The 19,631-nt window shown below is 36.4% G+C and overlaps 1 protein-coding gene across 3 annotated transcripts in view; it reads left to right on the top strand.

Moving 5' to 3' along the window:
* The window catches only part of LOC112054961 (hemicentin-2), a 119,591-nt gene that overhangs the window by 53,487 nt on the left and 46,473 nt on the right, over positions 1 to 19,631 (top strand). For all 3 annotated transcript variants that reach the window (XM_052886496.1, XM_052886495.1, XM_052886497.1), the window contains exon 3: positions 13,681 to 13,865. In XM_052886496.1, the coding sequence (XP_052742456.1) occupies positions 13,681 to 13,865 (185 nt within the window). The remainder of the gene's footprint in view (positions 1 to 13,680; positions 13,866 to 19,631) is intronic.

Here is a 19,631-nt window from a genome sequence, read left to right as displayed (position 1 = left end):
CCTTTATTATGAAAATATACGCCAAGGTTGGACCCGAATGGGAAAGTAATAAGTTTGTGTAGTTCACAGACTATTGACGATAAAATATGAAAATACGGGTTTATGTCGTTCGCAGTAAACTCGGGATTTGAATATAAATTACGTAACGTCGATAAAGTTTTACAAAATCGATATAGAAAGTGTTACGTAATAGGTATCTACTCTGTAGGAGGCGCAGGCAGCTCAAAGCCGAGGTGTTTTTTTAATTAGTAACCTTTTTCAATATGACCAATATTCCCATTTCCCTCCCACTAGTCAGTAAATACTGTAGTAGGAGTTGATACGACAATAGTCCAAGTATAAGACGGGGAACGAACCACCACTTCTCGGTGATGAGTGCGACAGCTTTAACGTTGAGCTATTGAGGCTGTCTGGAAATGCATTCAAGAGGCCACAGCATATAATATGTATATATCATGTATATGCATATATCATGTAATATGATGATGATGATGATGAGGTTTAACTGGCCAATTTCAGACAGCTTACCATACAAAAGTAGTTACTTTTATTTTTAACTAGCAACCGCCCGCAATTTTATTTACTTGAAATTCTGTTTTTCATAAATCCCACGAGACCATGGATTTTTTCCGGATAAAAAGATACCTATATTCTCCAACTTTCAATAAAACTCTAAATCAGAATTAACCGAATTCGGCCCAGCAGTTTAGCCAAACAAACATTAAAGGTATCAGACAAACATGTCTTGCTTTCGCATTGTAAAGTTTGGACTGCCTACTTTAAGGAGTAAGATACATAATATCTCTCTCGTGAGTGTTATTCATATTAATATATTAAGAAACACAGCTAAAACTCACGTGATATAAGGTCGGAGTATGCCAGTTTAGATCATGCCGCGTCGCAAGTTCCAGCTCATGACTAAGGGCCCCGTATGGGTTCGAAACTAGTCGGGCATACTTCAACCTTATATCACGTGAGTTTTAGCCGTGTTTCATTATCAATATATATCTCATAAAAAATATATTATTTTATATTATTAGTGTTATATGATCTTTGCAATTTTAAGTTTGTAATACTGTATTTTTCTTTTTCCAACAAGAACCTGTTGTTCATAATAATTTCATGAGAAATCCTGCATATTCGAGAATAATTAATTCTATATGTGTGTAAAGTCTGTAATTCGCGTGGACTACTAGCCCACTCCTCTCGTTCTAAGAGAAGAATTGTGCTCAACAGTGTTATGAACTCAGATGAATTTAAGTACCTATAAAGAGTTACATATTTGTACCTTTTGCAGTGGAGACCCTTGGGCCATGGATTCGCAGTGCCAAAAAATTTTACCGAATCATTTCACCGCGGCTAGTTGCCTCAACTGGTGACAGAAGGGCTGGCTCATTTTTTGCGCAAAGGATCAGCCTGGCTGTCCAGCGCGGAAATGCAGCCAGTATTCTTGCCACCATTCCACGTGGGCGTGATTTGTATAGTTATTAGGATAAGTTAGCTTAAGTTCCTTATTGTATTCTTTCTCAATAAAAAAAAGTACCTACATATTTGCTTTGAGATTGTTAATGATGAAGCTTTTCCTTAATATCAAAATTGTTGAAGTATGTCTATAGTTAATGAACGTTTTACTGATTCGGAATGTTGATTTTCCGAGGCCGGCATTACTCGGTAATTACTCTTTTCAACGGCAATGATGAAATATTTACCAATGTATTTTATTATTCCGTTTTGTGTACCGTCCGGCGAGATTTTGATCGTTTCCATCTACAATGTTCAATTAAAAATAAATATCCATCCTACTATTTTATGAAAAGTTATTACAAAGTAATAAATAAATATTGTTGTTGAAAATAAGTGGCCAAACAAATATTAACAATATTTTGTTTTTAATGAATATTGTTTTTCGTATACAAATATTTGTTTAATACTAATTATGAAATGACGTATTGTTTAAATAAAAGTATGCAGGTAATGCAATTAGTATTTTTTAATTTTTAACAATGTTAATACAAAATATAATACAGATCACTATTATGAAAAAAAATTAAACCCCCCGCTGCGAGACACTCTAACCCCACCAACTTGCATTGTTTTTTAAATTTCTTCAAATTAAACCCAATTGTAGAAAAGTAAAACCGTGAAGTAAAACCAAATCCAGCGATGTTACGAAAATATTTCCCAAGGTCGGCGCTAAAAGGCAGCGTATTAAATTTTAGTACCTAGTTCACGGATGGGTCGACTTGTCTCGATAAAATATTCGTTCGGTTTATGTCATTTCCAATAAACCTTGATTTGGACCTTACGTAACTCCGCTCAGACGCTCCCCAATCGATACACCCAGAATAAGTCCAACTTTTTTATGATGGCTGACGCAAATTGACAAGAAACCCAATCAAACTTTCTATACTAAAATAAATAATATTATTTTTCGATTGCCACGAGTACACTTCAAAGTAACGAAAGTTATATTTGTCAGCGATATTGGAGTACAAACAGAGGTCGAAAGTGGCAGGGATGGGATAGCTTAATAAGTTTTTAAGTAAAGTTCTTACGGAAGTCTTAATGCCAGTAAACTTATTTATGGTCTTTAAGACCTCTTCTTTAACAAAACTACTCGTATGATTATACCTTGTTAATTTTAGTAATATCTAACGGCGACTTAGCCATCCTACAAAAATTTCGTGTCAAAATAGTTGTTACTAAACGCTTCCAAAACTGCTTAACTAGGTCTGAGAATAGGTCGTAAAATTTTTTTTACCACCTACCACACAACCCTCTACTTTTTATTATTAATCACGATTTTAGTATTTTTGCATGAAAGGTAGAACAAGGTTTGCCAAGTCTATGCTAATATTATAGAAAGGTAAAGTTTGTGAGGTTGTAGAGCAGTGGCGTGCACAAGGTTTTTAATAAGTGTAGGCACTATACGCACAAATTTTTAATTTGTGGTTCGTAATGAACCTTCACGGTAGGCAGTATATTTTTGCATCTATAAATTGCACGCCACTGTTGTAAAGTAATCTACTGAATTGATTTTTATTATTTTACCAATAGAAAGTTTCATAGACCATTTTTTTCCCAGTATGCCTATGGGAAAGAGAACTACGCGAATTGATCCTCGGCGAAATAATTTCGTCTGTTAGTAAACAATTATTTATACATTGTCATTTGCGGCACAACAAGGCTGCCAATACTAAAGTTGCAGAATGGTCTCACAGAAAGTGGAACTAGACAGATTGTCGGGGATTAAACACACAAATTACTGGCACGGCACAAATGGCATCAGACGAAAGACGAAAACGAGACGTGATCAATTTCTGACAGCTCACAAATGACTGAGGCAGTTCAAGTGATGGCTGTGGCCCAGAAATATCTACAGCAGAGGATTTTGCAATCGGCTAAAACGGTGTCAAACTGAGTGATTTTCACAGATTAAAGGCTAAGTTACACAGGCCAGTTTCCCAAATATAGTCAATCTAATCCGGGAAGTTGTTTTGGCTGACTTTGGATGTATATAGTCTTAGATGATAGGCGAAGCGGGTTTGTGTATACCTACTGTAGCGTGTCCATAATAATATTTAGTTTGCAGCTTATCCATAAGTTAATAACGCATTAGAACTCACGTGCCATGCATATTTTGTCGACGCTGACCACTTGACTTGTGTAAATTCCTTTAGCTAACCCAATGCGTTTTGTAAAAATACAAAATCAATTAAACATTAAACGGAGATCGATAAACACGTATATCTTTTGCCATCACTTTTATCCACATACGGCAAACTATCTATACTAATATTTTAATGAAGTAGAGTTAGTGAGGTTGTAGGGGTTAATCTCCGGATCTACTGAACCGATTTTAATAATTCTTTTACCGTTAGAAAGCCACGTTATTTGTGAGTGTATCGTAAACATTTCATCCCCGTATTCTTACGGAAACGGTAACTAAAAGGGGCAAACCACGGGGCATCTGCTTTATCAATGCGAACATGTGTGCGCTACACATACTATTCTGTAATTATAACTCAACAGTGTTACATACGCATTTAGCCGGATTTATATTTGTCAGAACAGAATCGGTATCATACATTTTAGACTGCTTTTCATCCCGGAAAAATCGATAATTCCCGCGGGATTTGTGAAAAACTGAATTACAATAATTTGATCACAATCAACGGGGTATTTTAATAGTAATTAAAGCTAACACTGCGTATTTAATCCACTATCTAAATAATACACCTTATTTAAGTTTCACTAACGGGGGATGATATCGATATCATATAGATTTAGTTGGGATACAGACTGTTACGGTACGTAATTAGTGCAAAACGTTGATTAGCTTTTGATGCTTCTTGTTTACTGCCGTCTTAATTACAGAGATGTGCTTCCATCATATCCTGAGATTGAATACTGTTTTTCCCGTATTAACTAACATTAATTATTATTATACACACTTACTTGAAGTTGACAATTTGGTGGGGCAACATTAAATAATAATCTGGTTGAGTAATTGGGATTATATTGTGAGATTTGAAACAACATGAGAGAGAGAACAGTGTCGAATTCATTACACAAAATCATAACCACTGTAAGGGTAAGGCTTAAATAATATTGTTAAATTACATAATTAATACATTACAATTACGATAACGACCCCCCACTAGGGGGACCGAAGACATCAAACGGTGTTGCAGGGAGACGCTGGATGCTGGCGGCTCGAGACCGTTTTGTTTGGAAGTCTATGCAAGAGGCCTATGTCGAGCAGTGGACGTCCATCGGCTGATAATGATGATGATGAATTACGATTAACCATAGAAACGAATAACCATATCATCCCTGGCAACAGGCACTGTTCGAAAACTCGGTCGCCTATGGTTCCGGGACTTGGTAGCTTACTATGGGCCTCACAATTAGGCTCAGAGTCACACAGCGGGTGATGGAATGAGCTATGCTCTGAGTATCTCAGCGTGATCGAATCAGAAATGAGGAGTTCTGCAGAAGAACCAAAGTCACCGACATAGCTCAACGAGTCGCGAAGCTGAAGTGGCATGGGCGGGAGACGTTGGGGTCTCAAGTCGCTGGAATGGCGACCTCGCACTAGAAAGCGTCGTTAGTATAGATCGACCTCCCACCAGGTGGACTGACGATATCAAGCGAGTCGCAGGGATTCGCTGGATTCACGCGGCTCAGGATCGTCATGTTTGAAAGACCCTAACAAAAGGCCTATGACCTGCAGTGGACGTCCATCGGCTGATATGATGATGATGAATTACGATTTGCATTGCTAACAATCACAAATATCGTTCACTTCTATCGATTTCGTAAGTTGTCTATCCAATAAAAGAATATAAGCGTAACAAACAACAAATAAATCGCAGATCTTCAACTTGTTATTCATGCGAATCGATATTTTTTTACGACCGACTTAGTTTTGTGACAAAATGTGTATCAGGGGCCTACTTTTATTACGTTGTAAATATCCTCAGACATTAATATAAGAATTTCATATATTAATGACCATGGATATTATCGATAAAGGTAATGGTTATTATGCCTACTCGTACTTCGATTAAGAGAGTAAAATACAAGACTTTTCTATACTACTAATATTATAAAGGTAATGTTTATGGTGTCGTATTAGAGGGTAATCTCTATCGAACCAATATTGAACCGATTTTGAAAAATATTTTACCATTAGATGCGTGGTGGGTGGTTGGAAAGTGTGGGTTCGAATCCGGTCCAGGGCATGCACCTGCACCTTTTCAGTTGTGTGCGTTTTAAGAAATTAAATATCACGTATCTCAAACGGTGAAGGAAAAACATCATGAGGAATCCTGCATACTAATGTCGTTGCCTCCATACCAGAGAATTTTTATTATTCCCTGCGTGTGTGAAGTTTGCCAATCTGCGTTGGGTTAGCGTGGTGGACTATTGGCCTAACCCTTCTCATTCTGAGAAGAGACTGGAGCTCAGTAATGAGCCGAATATGAGTTGATAATGATGATGATGATGATGCTCGTGGGAACGGGAACGACGCGGGTGAAACCTCGGGATGTCAGTTAGTATTTTATTAAAGCTGATAGTTAGTCAGTTTATGCTCCTACCATATTACGTAAATACAATGAAACTATGGAAGAGAGGATTACCAGCAAAATCTCCCTATAACTTGCTTTAAGATCTTGTCTTCAGAGCCAACGGCAGCAAGTTCTAAATTAGGAAGGGTATCAATGCTCTAGTAGGATATTACCAAATTTGGCTAGGCAGAGAGTACAACACGAGCGGAGAAGGGGAGTGTTAGTAAACTGTCAAGGACGTCCTTAACCCTACACCATCGGTCACAAGTCCGGAAATCTGCTCGGGGTTTTTCTCTCTGCTACACGATGAACCCGGCACCCGTACTCAAATTCATGGAATGATATGATATTTCGCCTCTTAGAACATTGGTGGTTTAGGAAAGTAATATGCTTCAAGGGTCTTGGTATTAAGTGGTCAGCTTGTTCGACCACGGATATCTAAATTAAGACCAGAGTGAGACGAACTCACAGCATTACCGATTGCGCCAGAGAGGTCGTTTACAGGTTTATGTGTTTTTTTTTGCATTTGAAAGCTCACTGAAATTTAAGGGTTAAATTAATTTGGGACGTCTTAGGTTAAATTCTTATCGGTCTCATAGTCCCATTACCCTATGTTTTAAAACTGGGTACCACTATAGTCCAGCGGCTAGGCATCGAACCACGACCTCTTGGTGATGATTCCAGCCCATTTACCGTTGAGCTATTGAGGGTTACTAACATAATTATATACAAGTTATTAACTTTGAGAGGCGAGTGGAATGTTACCCGTGCTCAGCAAGAACGCAAGTTTTTCGCTGTAAGGGAATTTTAATATTAAATTTTTTAGTAATAAAATGTTTATCTAGTGTTTCGCTAAACTAGCAAAATTCAAAGTAGCTGGATATTTAAATCTGAATCAGTGAAATAGTAAGGTATAAAATGATTATTTTAATTTTTTGTATAGTTTCATTAAAACTAAAGTAAAAATTTATTTTCAACTTAGATGATAACAGCTCTTCGGTATGTCATCGAATATTATGTTTAAGGGTATCATACACAATTACAATATTGTCAATATAATATTGACAATATGTAAGGCTGCCTAAGATCGAACCACATACGAGTATGACAGTACTTATTACTTCCTTAGGTTTCCCACACACACAATAAAACAAATTATTATTGACTGTGTGCAGACAACCTCTTGAATCTGCTAAGTACGTATTTTTAAAGAATACATTATTTTTAATGATAAGTCTGAGCTTGATTGCGATCTCACCAACAGTTTAATTCACTATCTTTGACATAAGCTAGTTAAAAATGTCATCCGGTGCTTACTGGTGGATATCACACAGTATGTAGCTGATAAATTTTGTCAATTGATTTGATGTTTATTTTCATAATAGAGACCAAAATGGTGAACAGGCCAGTGCTGATGTTAAAATGACGATGATAATTTAAAAAAAATGTCTTTCATTTTTTTTTTCTTTTTTTATTCTTTACAAGTTAACCCTTGACTATAATCTCACCTGATGGTAAGTGATGATGCAATCTAAGATGGAAGCGGGCTAACTTGTTAGGTGGAAGATGAAAATCCACACTCATATATATATAACTGAAACAATTTTTTTTGCTGTATAATAAAAAAATTACCTAGGAATACTATCGGCTAGGAACCTTCAAAAGAATGTTAATGTAATCAAAGAAAACGTTACAAAGCGTACCGGCGCTATGTTAAATAAAATCGTCTTATCGATATCCGAGTCAATTTTATTCGAACTTAAAGACATTTATTTTTAAATTAGCTTCAGATAATACGTTTTTGAGGATACTCTTGAATCTCTCGGCCTCTTGATTTTCAATTCCCGGTCAATTTAAAAGATGATATTGACTGAATAGGGTAACCGATCTATAGTCTAGATCTATAATAAAATTATAATTGACTAAGGATTTTATATTATAGATCGGTTACGACCCTACAAAACCACAAAAAGTGATCTACATAAACAACTACAAAACTGAGCGCACACATACATTTTGTCTTTGATTCCATTATTTATTTATGTATGCACTTTCTGAACACACAACTCGACATTGTAGACGATATTTAGGTATTTTTTAATATCGTTCATTCTTGACCACAATTAACATTGAGATGTGAAAATTTCCTCTTTTGAGCGCCTCATTTTTCATGACCTAACAAGTACAACAAGTAACACATCTTAAAGTATTTAACTTTTTACAAAACGGAGGTCCTGGGTTCGATCCCCGGCTGGGCAGATTGAGATTTTCTTAATTGGTCCAGGTCTGGCTGGTGAGAGGCTTCGGCCGTGTCTAGTTACCACCCTACCGGCAAAGACGTACCGCCAAGTGATTTAGCGTTCCGGTACGATGCCGTGTAGAAACCGAAAGGGGTGTGGATTTTCAACCTCCTCCTAACAAGTCAGCCCGCTTCCATCTTAGACTGCATCATTACTTACCATCAGGTGAGATTGTAGTCAAGGGCTAACTTGTAAAGAATAAAAAAAAATGATAGAGGAGGTTACGGAGCAACATACTTTACTTTTACATTTTAATTACATTTACAACATAATTTGCTACTTTTATTACCGAAAACGTACATGGTTCCCGTGGTATTTGTGAAAAACAGAACATGACGTACGAAGTCGCGGGCGTCCGCTATACTACAATTCGGTATATAAAGCTTGTAATGATGTGAAATATACATCAGAGCCCTTAACTCATAACTCAGCCATAGTAACGCGCAAGAAGTTGTACGTACAAAATAAATTGGGTTTTTCGTCGTTGCCGTACAATTTCTTACGTGAAGAAAGTTAATGTTATTGGCAGACGTCAAGATGATATACGACGTGAGAACTCAAGACTAGATTGGTAAGTTCACCCTTGGACCCATCAAAAATCTATTGGGCACGGTCAATGCTTCAAATTCCGTATTACGCCTTTTCATACGACAAATTGCTTCTACCCGGTTTTGATGTATCGGTATTTTCAGGGTAATTATTATTTGTATTTCTACTTAGTTTATAGTGAATGTTGTATGTATTATCATATTTGTATATAACATAATAACTAAATATATTTTGAGACCTGTGTCTGCTTTAGAGATTAAGATCTTAATTTGTATTTTGATAAGGTTTTACTTTTGAAGTTATGATATTTGTTAATTATTTGTGCTACATATATTGTTTGTTTACATTATAAAGAAATAATTCTATCTTAAACATTTTTTTAAGCACGTCAACAATACACATATAAAACATTAAATACATACAATATGCCACAAAAATTCTGATATATATATATATATTAACGCTAGGCACACATAAAATTTTATATAATTACATGTCAACAGTTCATAATAATTATATGTCAAGTTTATAAAAAGATTATATGTCAAAGTTAATAAAAAGTATACTTATTTTTATTTAATTGTTATTATTTCTAAAGATACGATTTTATGTGTAGAGATACCACCTGCTGGCAGCTGGCCTATTCACTATTTTGGTCTTTATTATCAACCTATTAAAATAAACATCAAATCAATGGACAAAATGTTATTTACGTACTGTGATATCCTTTTTACAAAGAATCTCAATTTCGTATATGTCAACTAGCATACGTCAAAGATAGTGAATAAGTATGGTATGGTTAATACAAAAATTAATAAAAACTGAATTATTGTGTCAATATGATAGATAGGTGGTTTTATTTTTACTAAAGTTTTAAAAATTACTTGCTATTTAATGTCAAGTGTTATGTTGTTTAATCACTAAACTGTGGTTTATTAAAGTAGGTTAATAAATAAATAAAAGAGATAGTAAAGAATTACCATTATATCTCAGTAAAGACTGTCTCTCTGTCTCTTTAGATCAATACACATCATTTATTTTTGTAGGTTTCTTGTCAAGGTTATGCCCAAAGAAAAATGAACATGACATGATTAAGCTAGATTGGCCAATACATATTTGGGTCCAACGAAATCCTATTCAGGGACACTCAATGCCAGAAACTTCGTAAGTTCTTTTGATATAACTTATTTTTTTCATGTCATTATGGCACCTTCGATTTATTCGGAAAATATAGTGTCATCATCATCATCATCATATCAGCCGATGGACGTCCACTGCAGGACATAGGCCTTTTGTAGGGACTTCCAAACATCACGATACTGAGCCATCTGCATCCAGCGAATCCCTGCGACTCGCTTGATGTCGTCAGTCCACCTGGTGGGGGGTCGGCCAACACTGCGCTTACTAGTGCGGGGTCGCCATTCCAGCACTTTGGGACCCCAACGTCCATCGGCTCTTCGAACTATGTGCCCCGCCCATTGCCACTTCAGCTTCGCAACTCGTTGAGCTATGTCTGTGACTTTGGTTCTTCTGCAGATCTCCTCATTTCTGATTCGATCACGCAGAGATACTCCTAACATAGCTCGTTCCATCGCCCGCTGTGTGACTCTGAGCCTTCTTATCAGGCCCATAGTTAGCGACCAAGTCTCGGAACCATAGGTAGAATATTGTACGACATTCAGAGAGTAGTGAGACGAACAAATTCATCAAACTGAGTAACATAGTATAATAACAGCACGACATCAAAGCAGATGCAGTCCTTTGATATTCCTGTAAAGAAACATATATATCGTATAAAATAGCACAACCGTAGTGCGCCTTGAGTCAGCCATTGACGGTCAATTATTCTCACGTTTCTGCAGCGCAAACGGCAGCGTACACGTTTCAGAAGTCGAGCCGTTATGCACGCAGTGACGATCGATCAGTTATAGTCGTTGGTGCTGCAGAAACGTGAGAATAATTGATCGTCAATGGCGTGCATTGCTTGCTGTCAAAACAAATCAAATCACTAAGTTAATAGTCTTCAATTAAATAAGTTACCGTTAGTTTTCGAATCCTGAGTGGGTCGGGCTATAAAATATTGATATTTTCTTTCTTATATAAAACTCACAATAGTAGGTAGTCCGAATTGATGAATTAAATTCATCGATCTCCTATTAAAAAGTGGATGCACAATCAGCGATCAAAAAACGTCCCCACTCAATGAGTGCCATACACAACTTCTTGGCACTCAATTCAAGTAGTCGCATTTGCAAATTCAACCTTAAACTAAATCCTTAAGGTTGAATTTGCTCTGAATTTAGGATTTTATTAAGTATTGGACTATATTTAAAGGCCTTTAGGTATAATTTTCTTTAATTCTTAAACTGTCAAAACAAAATTGACCAGTTTTTAAGTAAAACTTTCTACATGATTGTGCGTCCTTTTATTATAAGAGGTCAATGATTAAATCTAAGTAAATTTAAATCCATTAAAATATGATGATCTAAAGCCACATAATGGCATAGATGTAATAAAAAGTCCAGATACCGTCTCCTGAATAAAAAGTGACGCACCGTAGTCATACCAGTTTGCATATATTTTAATACACGCACACAGATTGAGACATTATTATCCTAATCTACCTATCTAATACACTTCACACTCACACTCGGCGTCAATAAGATCCTTCAGTTGACAGCGAGATACCGTCTGCTTATTTTATAAGTCTGTGCGTAATGGGACATGAATAACACGTTCTATATCAAAATACGCATTACAAAAGACTCGCCATAAAAAAAAATATAAATACGCTCTCACAATAACAAGGCATGAAATTTAAAAATGGATTCGGCATACAAACGAAGCGTCCTCGAGCACCCATCTGATAAACAAGAGCATTTCAACGGTATCTAATGCGACGGAATTTCATAATGCATGCTTCAGATTACGTGACTTCTCCCCCAAATGAAATACGCCCAATTTTAATCTATTCTCGTTTCCTTATCTTGACGTTTAAGCTTTCGGAGTTCGGGCCTTCCAATTATGTTTTCTACGTGGTCTTTCTCGTGAAATGGGTGCTTGTGTTTAAGTTTTTTGAAGGGCTCTATGGATGCTCAATATTTTTAACAACGTAACTTTAATATCACCCCTTATTTATCTCAAACTTATCAAACATCGATATAACATGGCGTTGAATATGGTGAAATTCATCCTTTTTATGGTAAAAGACTCCTGTTATACACTTCTCTTTTTGTCCTGTTAAAGGAGGACAAAACATATTCCTCTAGTGGTATAAATTTACATATTCACTCAGCGTTTATCTAACCTGTTTATGATATGTAACTATGAATTTGCGCGCCATTAACTGTAAAATTATTAAATGACTAGCTAACGCCATAACGGTTTCACCCGCGTGATTCCCGTAAGAATACGGGGATAATATATAGCCTATAGCCTTCCTCGATAAATGGGCTATCTAACACTGAAAGAATTTTTCAAATCGGACCAGTCATTCTTGAGATTAGCGCGTTCGATCAAACATACAAACAAACAAACTCTTTAGCTTTATAATATTAGTATATATAGTACCGATTTCGCATTTTTCTCGATACAACGACATTTTGTATAACGATGATAAACGTGCAAAATATCCTAAAAAAAACACGGGGACATAAAAGTTCAGTTCCAAGCACTTTTAAGATAGTTCTTAATCGTCAATGCTTCATCTCAATCGGTTGAAGGTTTGGGTAGAAACCTCAGACCAATTATAGAAGGACCTGTATCGCACTCATAGTCACGAACAAAATTGTCTGTCATTTTCTGAGGAAAATGAGCTTAGATTTGGTATATATCTTATACTAAATTAGAAGTTTTTGCCCATTTTTTACACTTTTAATTTACACAGAAAGGTATTTTTACGGAGCTCTTTAACCGACGAACTCGATTACAATTATAAAACATCGATACTATAGAGACAGTTTTTATAATAGCATTAGATCGTTGATCATATACTTTGACAGAAAAGTAACGTCTAGCGAGGCAGGTCCTATACAATAATTGGTCTGAGGGTAGAAACACAAATTATTTTTATTTATTTGATGATAACATAAAATATATATGTAAATGTTTATAACATGAAACTTGACCATTACTTTCAAAGTGGTTTACGTTAGCTAAATAATTGTACCTATTGTAATGAACATCACAAGTGTCTACACGGACGGTGTCGCAGTGTCAAAGTAACCTCGAACAAACAATACTATAAAGCTGATTGCACAACAAAGGACAACTGTCTGCAAACGAACGCCCGCATAAAGGCCCCTGTCGCCAGCGGGTTGGAGACGTGATGGAAATCTATTGTTGCTATCACATACTCCATTCTTTAGATACAATTTTCCACGAATGTGATTCAGCAATTTTCATCATATCACAATTTTCGCGATGTTTTATATTTTGTTTGATAAAAAGATATATTTTATTCTATGATATAATTTTTAGGATTGCGTAGTCCACAAAGAACCATTAAAGTAGCCTTCTGTTCTTGGCGACCGTGACCTGCGACCACTGACCCACTGCTGCTGCGTAGAATTTGTAAGGAGCACTAAAAAAAGCCCGAGACCGCGTCGCGCGACCACTTTTGTTTAGTACTGCTAATCCGCATTTGGTCCAGCGTGGTGGACTATTGGCCTAATCTCTCCCATTCTGAGAGACTTGAGCTCAGCAGTGAGTGATATGGGTTGAAAATGAACTTAACAGAATTTTTTCCTTGTTTAAAGGCCTGTCGGCTGGCGGCAGCGATACCACGGACCCCGACGCCATATTTGCGGTGAACAACGTCACTGCCGCCACAGACACCATGGTGCAACCGCACTTCGATAACAGCACCAAGCGCGAGTACACCGCAGCTGTGGGTCAGCCAGCGTATCTTCATTGCCGCGTCAAGAACTTGTCTGACAGATCGGTAAGTAGATTATTACCATTTGGCTGGTGGGAGGCTTCGGCCGTGGCTAGTTACCACCCTACCGTCAAAGACGTACCGCCAAGCGATTTAGTGTTCCGGTACGATGTCGTTTAGAAACCGAAATGGGGTGTGGATTTTCATCTTAATCCTAACAAGTTAGTCCGCTTCCATCTTAGACTGAGACTTAGACATCGCTTACCATCAGGTGAGATTGTAGTCAAGGGCTAACTTGTAAAGAATAAAAAAAAAGGATTTGTTTTTCTTAGAATACTAGCTGACGCCGCGCGGTTTTTCCGTGTGGTTCCCGTTATCGTAAAAATACGGAGATAAAATCGGCTATAGCCATCCTCGATAAATGGGCTATCTAACACTGAAAGAATTATTCAAATCGGACCAGTAGTTCCTGAGATTAGTGCGTTCAATCCAACAAACTCTTCAGATTTATAATATTAATATATTGCCATATCTTTAAATATGACCAATATTCCCGTTCACCTCAAAATTGTCGGGAAATACTGTTTTAGTAGTGGTAATTAAATATCATGTGTCTCAAACGGTGAAGGAAAAACATCGTGAAGAAACCTGCAATCTGAGAATACAGGATTTTACTATTTTATGGTAGGGGTTTTGACGGTTTCCGTGGCGCCGTGGTATGCGCGGTGGATTTTATAACGGAAGTCCTGGGTTCGATCCCCGGCTGGGCAGATTGCTATTTTCTTAAATGGTACAGGTCTGGGTGGTTTCGACCGAGGCTAGTTACCACCCTACCTGCAAAGACGTACCACCAAGCGATTTAGCGTTCCAGTACGATGTCGTGTAGAAATCGAAAGGAGTGTGGATTTTCATCCTCTACAAGTTAGCCCGCTTCCATCTTAGACTGCATCACCACTTATCATCTAGTGAGATTGTAGTCAAGAGCTAACTTGTAAAGAATAAAAAAGGGGTAGAATAGGGGTAGGGTAGGGATAGAAGTAGGGTAGTGTAGGGTAGGGATACGATAGAAGTGCACATAATTCAAAACGAAGCTTGACCGGGTCCGCTGGTAATTGTATAAAAATATAACATTCTTAGAATTATATTTTATCTTAAATATAGAGAATTTACAATTAAGCACGGGAAGGAATTTAAAACCGAGCTCATTCCAACCTCAGAGGAAATCTAAATGAATACTTAATTACTCAAATTAATATTCGATTAAACAACCTGAACTTAAAATTAATGACCTTTAATGAAACCTTAATATTATAAAATTGTTGAGGATCTAATTTTCAATTAGGCAATTTAAATTTCTATTAACCCTTATAAAGGTTATTGAAATTGGAATCCATAAAATTTAATAATTTATTATTTACTTCAATATTACGAACACTCAATAGCTCCACGGTAAATAAAGCGGACTCAAAACTGCGAAGTAATAGGTTTGGTTCCTGTTGAAATATTGTCATACCTAACACAGTCTTTCCGACTAACTAATTCATCATCATCTCCTTACCCTTATCCCACTTAAGTGGGGTCGGAAAAATATGTCAATCTTTTCCATTCGTCTCTATTACTCGTCAACTCATCATCCATTCCTGTTACACACATGTCCTCTTTCACACAATCCAACCATCTCTTCTTTGGCCTTCCTCTCCTCTTACGTTCTTCCACTTGCACATTCAACATTTTTCTAGTAATATGACTTTCCTCCCTACGCATTACATGTCCATACCAAGCTAACCTTCTTTCCGACTAATTAGCAGACAAAAATATTGACCATATAAAAATATATTATGTTAAATATTCTGTAAACTAATTTTATAAGTAATAGTTACAAATACCTAGTAGTTGTGTTCCCCGATCCGTCCCACGAACACATCCTATAAAATAAAATGCTAACTAAATTGGGGTAGATTCTAAAAACTAAATCAAATATGTCATCGTACGTGACGGTGTCACTAAAATGTTTATTATATAAACAAGTCACGCTGCATTTTTCACACCAACATGTCACTTGCCGCCAAGCTCAAAGCAAACATTCCAATTGCATTTGGACAAAGCTTTCAATTTTTGCAACGGTTTTGACAGCGAAGAGCAAACAACAATGTTGTTTAGCCACCAACATTTGTCGTTCTCTAAAATGTTGGCGGGAATTTAACTGGTTTTAAAGGCGACTTCTTTTTTACTGAGATTTTGTTGTTTTATTTGTCTGGTTTAGTAGGTATCAACACAAATTACTTTAAAAAAAGGTTTCTTTTTCTTTTTTTCGGCACTCATTGTCATTTGGAGTACTAAAGCACTGGTAAATGTCTAGTCGCTACTAGCGATAAGGCCGCTTTGATATTCTACTTCTTTTACATATTTCTTTATTGTGGTGTACAAACAAGTGTTAATAAATAAATAAATCGTTTCCTGAATTAAGGGTTTAAGTAACTAAGTTTATAATAATAATAATAATAAATCGAAAATCCACAATATTTTTCCATAATCTACGAGTACATGTGCGTGGAAGAAATTCATTTAATAAATTAAAAGGATGAGACGTGATAGCCCAGTGGATATGACCTCTGCCTCCGATTCCGGAGGGGGTGGGTTCGAATCCGGTTCGAGGCATGCACCTCCAACTTTTCAGTTGTGTGCATTTTAAGAAATTAAATATCTCATGTCTCAAACGGTGAAAGAAAAACATCGTGAGGAAACCTGCATTCCAGAGAATTTACTCAATTCTCTGCGTGTCTGAAGTCTGCCAATCCGCATTGTTCCGCTCTCATTCTGTGAGGAGACTCAACAGTGAGCCAAATACGGGTCAATAATGATGATGATGATGATATAACTATAATCACTAGATAAACGTTCTGACTGACACTTCAATATTATTTATATGTATTGATAGTATTAGTGTAATACACTAAAACTATTGTGGAACAAGATCTCCATAATAGTTTGTGTATAACGTACTCGTATTTATTTATAACATGATATAAATTACTTCAATTCATAAGCTCAAAGGCATTTCGTTTAACTCCCCACATCTCATGAATGATTTAAATCTCATCCCACTCTTAGTTGAATTTAGATTTGCCCTGCATTTGAAATATTATATTCCTAGTTGATGTTGGAGTAATTAAGGTTACCAAATGTAATTTTGTTTGTATCATAATTCTAAATATTTAGGTTTATTTGCTAGGTGTACCCATCTAGTTTAAATATTTAATAGCGGACGTCCTGCGGATTCACCCGCGTAATTCCCGTCGTTTTAGAAATAAGAGGGATGAAATACAGCCTTTATTACTCGCTGATAATATAGCTTTCAATTGGTAAAAGAATTTTTAAAATTCCTTTTAATTTTTTTTGTTTTAATGTTTGATACCTCATAACTTCGTCATTTATCAAGCAATTTTGCAAATATTTTTTTTGTTTAACTATAGTAAAAAATTCTTTTAATCGGATAAAAATATTGCATTTTATCACGTAGCTTAAAGTATTGTTCAAATTCAAACGATCGTAAAAGCAATACCTATAGGTGATCCCTGTTTGATATAAAACGCGGGGCTCTGGGTTTTGAAATCCGTTCGATTTCAAATCTAGACTAATCGGATTTGGATAATCCTTTGGGTCAAGGGTATATTTCTAATGCTCAAATTACGCAAGTTTGTAAGGCTTTGATATAATCCGCTTAGTAAATTAAAAGTCATTGAGGCCATCAAAAACAATTTTTTTTAGATATACCAATTTTCGCAACTCAGTTGTGCAACCGTAAAAAGTTGTGAGATCCATGTATTACCAAGTCAACCTTGTAATACTTTAGTCAGTCCGTAATTAAGGCGTAAGGAAGTAATTACGTAATTAGCTAACCTAACAACATGTTATAGTGACCATTTTAATATTAAAAATATTTAAAGTTTTAAAAATAACAAAAATTAACTTAGCCTTCGCATGTATACACAACATACTCGCATCTCACAAGTAATACATATATTTTATTCAATAAGATAGCTAGAGCGCTTGTTGTGTTGTTGATTTAATATACTGTCATTAATTTAGTTAACGGGACTGTTAATAAATACATATTTATTCTACAATCAAAAAGCAACCACGAAATGATATAAAAATTACTAAAATGTGCTATACAAATTACCGTAGGTACCTTATTTATTTCAATAATTCATTTGTATCCAATGGAAATTTACTACTACTTGAAAGAAATCGTAAAATTTTCCATCTGATATCGGAGATACTCTGTTATAAAAGCCACTACAAATAAATATACCTACCACTCTGATTCCCGACCTCCTTTTTCCTTTTCTTTATATTAGTTATAATTGACTTCATTCTACAAATTGCTTTCAAAAGTTTTATTAAAAGGAAAATAATTGTGTTTTTTTATTTTTTTTTACACTTTACAAGTTAGCCCATGACTACAATCTTACCTGATGGTAAGTGCTGATGCAATCTAAAATGGAAGCGGGCTAACTGGAAGCTAAAGGATGGAAAGGATAGGTTTCATCTCAGGTGTCTTCGTGACTTTCAAAACATCAGGTAGTCCGTCATATTAGAAAGACTGATGTACTGCGTCGTGCAAAACTCACTGGTATTGAGAAATACTTGATGCGGCGACAGTTGCGCTGGTCTGGGCATGTAGTGAGAATGCTCAACGAGAGGTTAGTCAAGCGCTTATTCTACTTGGAGCTCAAGAATGGTAAGCGGAAACAAGGTGGACAGTTCTTGAGATATAAGGATGTACAGAAGAGGCATTTGGCTAACTGTAACATAGACTCTACTTGTTGGGAGATGTTAGCAAAAGATCGATCAGAGTGGAAGTCCTTTGTTCAGTGGAGTATCATTGCTTTTGAAGATAGGCAGAGGTGGGATCTGGACAATCATCGTGTGTACCTTAAGGCCAAGCCACCCTCCAATACTAAATATAGTTATGTGAACGGTACCCTAACTTGTCCTCTCTGCGCCAGGACATTTCGCGCAAAAATAGTGTACATAAGTCACATGAGGGCGCATGATCGAAGCCTTCATGTGATCTGACAGAATTTTGAGTCGCTGTTGCCGAATGCTAGGCCCGCCAGCTCACATTGGAGCAGCATAGTGGGTCTAAGCTCCATATCTTGTAAAAACTGCCTTGAAATCCGTTTATCCGTAATACCGTTAAGTGCTAAGGTTACACTGATAAATAAAGAGACACACACAAGAGGTACAACTTACAAAATAGCCATTTTCTGCATTAAGGGTCAGAACACAAAACAAAATTAAAGATTCAGCAATCAATATCAACCCATATTCGGCTCACTGCTGAGCTCGAGTCTCCTCTCAGAATGAGAGGGGTTAGGCCATTAGTCCACCACGCTGGCCCAATGCGGATCGGCAGACCTAAACACACGCAGAGAATCAAGAAAATATTCTTGTGTGCAGGTTTCCTCACGATGTTTTCCTTCACCATTTGAGACACGTGATATTTAATTTCGTAAAGATTTAAATTTTAAGAATTTAAGAATTATTAAGGATTACCTAAATTCAAATCTAAGTTAATGCAACACGGACTCTTTACGAACCAATAATCTATTATCAAATATATCTCGCCGTAAATCCTCCGTAGGTACGTGACTTTCGAACCGGTCGTTACAATTTGTGCGCTATTTGATTTTCAGTTAGTATAGGAAACGTCGCCGTTATCGTTCACCAAAGTTTGATGGTAAAACGAACGGAGAACTGGGGCGGAATAGTACATTTGGAACAAAGCCAGACGGAACTCTGGCGATTTTTTATTTTTTATTTTAA

This window comes from Bicyclus anynana, chromosome 17 (assembly GCF_947172395.1).
Source record: "Bicyclus anynana chromosome 17, ilBicAnyn1.1, whole genome shotgun sequence".
In the NCBI taxonomy this organism is placed as follows: Eukaryota; Metazoa; Arthropoda; class Insecta; order Lepidoptera; family Nymphalidae; genus Bicyclus; species Bicyclus anynana.
The sequence above is the reverse complement of the archived record's forward strand: the minus strand, read 5'-3'. Positions and strand labels throughout refer to the sequence as shown.